Raw genomic sequence first — 8,547 nt, forward strand, 5'->3', positions numbered from 1 at the left:
ACATGTGAGGAAAAGTGTGAAATACATACAGTTGGCTGTATTTTTAAAGACCGAATTACAGTACAGGAATGCCAAAAGAAGAAAGAAAATGGTCCCCTGTGATTTATAAATTTCAAAGTATGACTAACGGCAATGTGTATTTAGTCTGAATTCATATTATATGTCCATTCATCCAAAAACACATTAAGGCATGCTGTATTCTTCCAATAATCAAAAATGGCAGTGCTTTACAACACTACCTTATATACCTATTGTGAACTGCAAGTAGTACTTCCACTTCGTAATACAAAATGATCTCAGGTCTCAACTCCCATGTCTACAATGATATAGTCACACTATGATGTTGTCCAAAAACCTACACAAAATGTAAAAACCCTAAGAAAAAATTTTTGAATGATAACCCAACTTCTGCATGTTACTTAACATATGATGAAAATGGAGTTTGCTTAATCAAACCTTTTAATACTAACATATTCTATACTTGCGCCCAACAAAATTACAGTTGCAAAAAAATTGGTTACTAATCCAGTGAGGAATAGATTTGACTATATTTGACAGGAAAACCCCAATGAATGGCAAGTCGTCTTTATGAGAACTTCAGGAAACCAGTTCACACTACTTATAAAAACCTAGCTGAAAATGCTTAGTCCTGAGTAAGCATAAATCCCTCCAGTGAAAGTCATAGAAAATGAAGACTGTCTCTTTAAATTGAAGGACCTGATGTAGAGTTAGGTAGTATGAAGCCAAGGAAAAGTTCTGAAGTTTAAGTGTCAGAAGCAAACATTTTCTACTTGTGAAGTAAACTCTGTTGAAAGACAGCAGACTATGGTCCCACCAGTAAAAACAGGAAAGTTTTCAGCCAGTGACAGTTTTGCCTACAGAGGGGAAAAAAAAGTGTCACAGACTCACTTTATTAAACCATATGCTTATTGCCCTGTGAAGAAAGCAGGGTCACTAATTAGTTCATTCTGTGAAAGAAGCCCTTCCTGATCCCGTTGACTTTTGTCCCCCTGGTTAGCTCCAGCTATTTCTGTCATGCAACTTGAAAATCACTGGAGGGAGGAAGATCGCCATAACAACCGCTGAAATGATCTTGTGGAATGTGTCTAGTGGCACTGGAATAACCTGAATATGTGCTCCAGATGTGTCGGCTGTCAGGAAAAAAGTAAACACATCTGATGGACAGCGTATGACTAGATGGCCTCGAAGCCACTTGAGAGGCTCGGGAGAGGGGGAGGGGCCGCATATGTGAACGAGGGGCTGCGGGGTGGGGTGCAGGGAACAGTCCCGGGCCAGGCCAGGCGGACAGGCGGGAGGCACCGGAGGACCTGGGGCCTGGCGGCCAGGGAGGACTGCGCGCGACTGTTCCGCTCCGCCCGCGCCCGCGTCCCTCCCCCAGTGGCCTCTGCGGGACTGCAGCGGCCTCAGCAAATTTCCGTCTGGCACCGACTTGTGAGCATTTGGGAGCAAACTAAAACACGAATGCTGAGAGGAACGGGGAAAAGCGAGAAGAAAGTTCAAAATGATTTCTGTCTTAAATATTAATGGCAACATGTTTCCAAAGCATTCGATCTTGGGATGGGGGGGCTGTTACCCAGCTCCTACCCTCCCCTCTACCAAAGAAACAGTGGTGCCCTTTTACCCTGCTGCACACTCTGAAGCATTATTTTTATTAGGTGGCTGTGTGATAACATTCTGGATCCAAAAATGTTATCTTTTTGTTGTTGTTAAGACTTTCACAAGTTAGAGGAGTGGTTGGTTCCCTAACCCAAAATATTTTTAAAGAATATTTTTCTAATGAAATACATAGGAATGACCAGAAGACACGATATATGCCAAATCACATTTTCACCTTAGTTCCTATTCTCTGGGGGTGTTTCCAAAGAGGAGGATTTAGTTCTACACCTAGTGTTTATGTTCACAAACCAGGAATTCTACAAAAATCAAGCACACAGTAGGTACTTGTTGAATATTTGCTGAAAGAAACTAGTTTTTTAATGTACAAGATTCAACTACAAATGTTTCTTGGGTTCTACATATAAACAGTAGCATGGATTACTTAAAAAAATAAGAAACCAAGTTTTAAAATACTAAAAAAAATACATGGGAAGTTTATTTCCCCAGGGGAACAGAAAATTTTTCCTAAAGAAAATAGGAAACACCACATCCATGCTATAGTACACAAACCACCTACTTGTGCATGAATCCACATTTTAATGCCTACTCCTACTCCAATAGCTTGTAGAATGAGACTTAAGTTTTAGAGAATTATGTATAAAATGTTCACTACACTCTTCCCATAAATGCTTACATCTGTGAAAAGGCTACAAAGGTTTGTGCAGACATACAGATGTAAAAAGCTTTTAAAGCAACATACACCAGATTTTTCTTTCAAAACTTCACACAATTATATTTCAATAAAATTTCTAGTATTTTTCCACCACATTTTAAACAAAGACCCATGCTGTAGGGGAGGGTAATTATCTCTATAAGATACACAGTTAAGACATAAAAATGCTCACTGAGTATTTAAAAATCTTTAAATTGCTTCTGTCTAACATTCATTAAAACCAATAAATTACATCACCTGGACTGAGGGAAGGCATCATTCACCTGATACTTTAATCCAAGATGATTTCCAACTTTGAAATCTTTTCAATTTCTAAGTAGCTAAGTACATTTTTCTCCTTTGATAAACTCATTTAGTGACCAAGATTCTGAAAGCAGATCACCAAAGGGAAAAAGAGAACTATGAGAAATTATTATTTGAGAGCAGGAAATAGAACAAATCTTCAGCTCACTCTTTACTCTGTAATTCACACATTTAACCTGATAGAGGAAGACCCTAAGGATACCTGGAGGCTGAAAGACTCAAAATTTAAAGAGATAGGTGTAAGAACAACAAGAGAGAATGGCACAGTTCTGCCTTCTAGAAATTGGATTCCACTGGCAGCTGGCTGAATGAAGCTAATAACAGATTCATAGCCATGGAAAATGTTTCATCCTCTAAACGAAAAACGTTACTTCCTTGTAACAGAAACTACTTCTTGACAAGTTAGACAACCTAAAATAATGATTTGCCAAGGTTCAATTTATAAAATTTGTTGGCAACCTATAAAAAGGAAATAATCTAGGTATTGCCAGTTATTTGTACAGCATACTTTACTTTATTCTAATCTAACCTAAAAAATTTTAAAGACTTCAAAAAAGAGCTGACAATTCCAAATAAAAAGCGAATCATTTAAAAAGCTTTCATGAGCCAAAATTATAAATGTCCACATTTGTACAATGAAGTGTCAAATGTCCAAAAGATGGATGAGCTTCAAGGACCATTTTCATTTGCCTTGACCTTGGTATTCAACCAATGAGTAAAAGGCTCGTGTACATTCAAAAGGCTGACATGTATTTGTATTAATTCGTGTGACATTTCTTATCCATCTTAAATTTCTTACACCAAACTTGTAGTTAACTTTTGTAAGAAAGATGGCGAGTAAAGCATTGGACCTTACGTCAAATTAAGAGTAATGGTTTTTCAGTGAGGTTTTTTGGTTGTTAAGAGCATCAAAAGGTTGGAATAGGATGAAACTTAGAGTTAATGTAGGAAGTATTCAAGTTCCAAGAGTTACGTGATACTCATATGAACTGATTCGGTGGCTGAACTCCACACAATGAAGCCTGTGGCTGAAATCAAGCTGCATATATGTACTCTGCCCTTTGTGCACTGTGTTCAAAACTCAGTTGCACGCTCATGAGCTATGGTTTCTCAAACCACCAACTTCTCTTAGATAATGTCACAAGGGTAGCACAGGCTCCATACACACTCTCCCTAGTGCTTTTCTATTTCACTCAAGAGTAAACAGTGGCCACGGCTATCAAACGCGCAGACCATCAGATAAGCAGACCCATCCCGGAAGAGCTAGGAAAATTTGGAGAGTTTACCAGCTATTATTTTATTGTTCTATATAGTACTACAGACCAGCACATTAACTACTAGTAAATTAAGGAGGCAAGAACAGTTGAATACTCAAGAAAACAAAAAAACTAAGACAGCAACCAGCAGGCCAATCTATTAGAATTCCCGCTGGCTAGGAGTAAAATGCTTCAATGTAGTTTCCTGGCTGCAGGAGTTTCTGAACTGGCCATGCAGTAGGTTTCAATCGTGTGGCACCGTTTGTCAAGTAGAAACAAAATAAAAGTTACAGGAATGAATGAAACCAAAGTCTAAGCTTAAAACAAGGATTTTCTGATCCCTGTTGAAGGAAGGAACATGGATTCTCAATAAAACATTTTAAAGGATGTGAACATGAACTCCATACAGAACCCGTATTAAAACTACAAGGAAATCTTCAAAGGAAAAATGTGAGGCTATTACATGTACTTAAATGCCAACAGAATAAAAGAAAAAAGTCCAGAAGTTTCTTTGAGGTCATCACTCATGTGTCATGCTATCAAGGGAAAAAGAAGCCATGAAGAAGCACAGAATTCTGGAGAAAAGCAGGAAATCTTTGGAATGGAACACAGAGAATACAATACATTCTGCCCAATTTTAGAGGTCTTAAAAAGATTCTCTATTAAGAACAAACAGCTATAATATTTTATCTCCTTACTATAATGTCATCAACTTATGTAAAATTTCTGTAGGCACTCCACCCCATCATGCCCCGACTATAAAACAAGCAAATCAATGATCCCTAACCCAAGTTCAACAACAAACATAATATTCTCTCAAGGGTTCTGTGAAATTCTCAAGACAAAACATAAGAACGTGGATTAATTTAAAAAATAAATATTTTCCATATAGCATTCGGGTGGGGGAGAGAACAAGTGGGAAAAGCTGAATAAAACCTTAGAAAAGTGCCTTAATCCAAATTCTTTCTTTTTATAGACAGGGAATCAGTCTTATAGAAGCTCACCGATTAACCCATTATCACACAGCTATGTATTTCCAGGAGAATTAGAAGAAAACCCTCTGGACAGCAATATCCTTCTCATGAATCCATGACGCAGCCCACCCTTCTCTTGCCACCACCAACCTCACTCCCCATCTGCAAATGACAACTGGACTATTCATCAGATGATGAATTTTCTTTCTGAAGCTATGTTTAAAGAAAAAGCACGACATTAACAAGAATATTTTTTTAAAAATACCCTCTGAGGGGGATCTCATACCATCAAGAAAGCAATGCCAGGAGCAGACCGCGTCCTTTCGACCGGGGTCCCTGCGCAGAGAAGCTCCTAGTCTGGGGGAACACTGATGAGAAGGCCAACAGAGAGAAAAAGCCTTCCCCTGAAGCTAACACCCTGAATTTGGACTTTTAGCCTACTTTGTGAGGAAATAAACTTCTCTTCCTCAAAACCATCCACTTGTGGTATTTCTGTTGTAGCAGCACTAGATAACCAAGACAGAGTTTGGTACCGAGACAGTGGGGTGCTGCTCTAACAGATACCTAAAATGTGGAAGTGGTTTTAAAACTGTGAACCGATAGACGTGCGGCAGTGACAGAGGACCAGCAGCAGCAGAGAACCTACAGCAGCTGAGAAGTGGCAGCAGCAGACAACCAACAGCAGCAGAACCAGGAGACCAGTGCAAGATGGTACTGGAGCCAACCCACAGAGCGAGACAGCTGAGTGCCTGTTCGTGGGAGGCTTCCTGGCGGAGTGGGGTGCCTCCGGGCACTTACACTGGTGGAGCTACAGAGCTTTAGAAATACTTGCCCCAGCAGGGCAGATGAGGGCATGAGAGGCCACAGGAAGCAGAAGCTGAAGAGACAAGGGACACAAGAAGCCGAGCTGCTTCAGCCTCAAAAGTGTGACAAGTACAAAACTGGAGTTATCGATGGGTCTGCATGCAACAGCCTTTGTGTTACAGAAACTCTTTACTTTGGAAAAGGCTTATCAACCAAGCCCAACAATCAGATGTATTTAGGGATTTGGGATAATCTGCCAGGTGTTGTGAAATGTCAAATGGAACAAGCACCTCATCTTGATTTTGGAACTGAATTGGAACCAAGAAAAGAAATCGTTCTATTTGATAAGCCAACTAGGGGAACTACTGTACAGACATTCAAAGAAATGGTCTACAGTCTCTTTAAAGCTAAGATGGGTGATCAAGGAAACCTCTCTGAACTGGTTAATCTCGTGTCTTGGCAGTGGCTGATGGAGACAAAGATGGCCAGGTTTCCTTGGGAGAAGCAAAGTCAGCATGGGCACTTCTTCAATTAAATGAGTTTCTTCTCATGGTAATACTTCAAGATAAAGAACATACCCCCAAATTAATGGGATTCTGTGGTGATCTCTATGTAACGGAAAGCGTTGAATATACCTCTCTTTATGGAATAAGCCTTCCATGGGTCATCGAACTTTTTATTCCATCTGGATTCAGGAGAAGCATGGATCAGTTGTTCACACCGTCATGGCCTAGAAAGGCTAAAATAGCCATAGGACTTCTAGAATTTGTGGAAGAAGTTTTCCACGGCCCACATGGAAATTTCCTCATGTGTGATACTAGTGCCAAAAACTTAGGATATAATAAGTATGACCTGAAAATGGTGGACATGAGAAAAATCGTGCCAGAGGCAAACCTGAAAGAACTTATTAAGGACTGTCACTGCGAGACTGATCTGGACTGTGTCTATAGCACGGATTGTAGAACTAGCTGCGATCAGAGTACCATGAAGTGTACTTCAGAAGTGATACAATCAAACTTGGCAAAAGCCTGTCAGCTACTCAAAGACTACCTGCTTCATGGTGCTCCAAGTGAAATTTGTGAAGAGTCAGAAAAGCAGATTTATTCTTGTATTGCTCTCAAAGTCACAGCAAGTCAAATGGAAATGGAACATTCTTTGATACTAAATAACCTAAAAACATTACTGTGGAAGAAAATTTCCTATACAAATGACTCTTATTTCAGTTGGATATTGTTACCATCATAAGAAACTTCTAAAAAAAAACTTCGAGCATTTTTTAGAACGGCTTCTGATTCAGAGTTCCCTGCCAGTTACACGAAACTCCTCTCCTCTGGGCTTAGCGAAGCCATGAAGTTAAAATATGATTACTCATTGGCAGGTGTAGGATCAACAGGTCCAAAGGATTTCATTCCTGCCCTTTTTTTTAAAGATGCTGTTACATTTCTCAGTGCATTCACTGTGTAACTAAAAAAAAAAAAAAATGCTGTGAAAAAATCCTCATTCCATAAACATCAACAGTTTGAGTATTTTGTAGATTTATAATTGTTAGCCAAAATACCATTGATGGAAACACTGTTTGCAGTGAAGCTGCTGTTTAAAAAACAGAATTTATACATAAATTTACTAATGTCTTAGCATGGTAAAGTTTGCACATTAACAGAAATTAAGACTGCAAAGCAGGTAAATTACCTTTTTTAAACTGATGTTGGGTTAATAGCATGGTTTGTTGTATTAGACTTACACATTTTTAACTCATTTAGACATCAGTTATCTGGGGTTTCAGGATGTTTCCTTAAGTGGCTCTTTAACAGAGCCTCTTGTAATTCAAAATCTTTTAGGGGAGTGAGTATTCTACTTGGCAATATGTCAATGCCAATTTTATGGCCAAAACTGGGTAAGCTTTCATGTCATTCTAAAGAAATTCACAGGGCCCATCTTAGTACAAGTACCAACCAGCCAACTAAGCCCTTCAAAACTTAAGGGCATAGACCCAATCCAGACCCACATATCCTGAATTTGAACCATGGGGGAAGTCAGATTTCTATGAAATAATCACAAAATTTATTTTAATAAATATTTTCCATTTCCAAACAGTATTTCTTAATGGCCAGAGAGCTATTTAAGAGGCATGTAAATTCAATGAACATTTTTTCCATGTGAACTTGATATAAAAAGGTTAACATTTGCTTCTCACTCTTGTATTTTTATATGTATACTCAGATCTGGCATGCAGCTTCCAATGTCTCCACAAAAATCAAACACCTTTTGGAGAAAAGACCCAGCAGTTTCTGTTCAAAGGTTTCACATGGTTAAAGTGAATGTGTTAAAGCTATGTGTCCCTCACTGGACATTGGACAGCTTTCTGTAAAGAAAAATTAAAGCCAGGTATTAACACCAGTTGTTTAACATTATATACTCTGAAGGTACTTTTTCTTCCCACTCATCATCTGGTTACAATAAATGGATGGAAGAATCAAAAAAAAAAAAAAACTCTCTGGACAATTTCAACCTCTGTTCTTATAAGCATTTTAACCAGGATTATTAAAAAGTAAAGATAATACCCACATTGAGTCTGAACTCCTTTCTTTTTCCACTTCCTGGAACAGGTGCTCCCAAGTAATGAAATGCCAGGAGGGAAGAGAAAAAAGCTAGACTGAGAAGCCAAGAGCTTTGGGGTCATTAGCCTCAGAGTAGTAATGGTTGACTATATTCCTTTATTGTTCCTTTCAGCTTAGTTCGCTAAGGGCAAAGAGCAATTTTTTTCTTTGCTGCTCTTCAATGTTACTGTCCTTGCAGGCCCATCACGGGACCCTGACATACTGGGAATTGCTGGTGACTTGGCTGCTTGCCATTAAGGAAT

At 38.9% G+C, this 8,547-nt stretch overlaps 1 protein-coding gene across 1 annotated transcript; it reads left to right on the plus strand.

Moving 5' to 3' along the window:
- The first annotated feature begins 1,197 nt into the window (after positions 1 to 1,197).
- Positions 1,198 to 6,932, plus strand: LOC101360048 (protein FAM69A-like). Its single transcript, XM_023728564.1, is given in 4 exon segments — positions 1,198 to 1,452; positions 5,809 to 5,918; positions 6,084 to 6,138; positions 6,141 to 6,932. Coding segments are annotated over 4 exon segments (1,212 nt in total).
- The last annotated feature ends 1,615 nt before the right edge of the window (positions 6,933 to 8,547 follow it).

Source organism: Trichechus manatus, unplaced genomic scaffold, assembly GCF_000243295.1.
Source record: "Trichechus manatus latirostris isolate Lorelei unplaced genomic scaffold, TriManLat1.0 scaffold00025, whole genome shotgun sequence".
Lineage (NCBI taxonomy): Eukaryota > Metazoa > Chordata > Mammalia > Sirenia > Trichechidae > Trichechus > Trichechus manatus.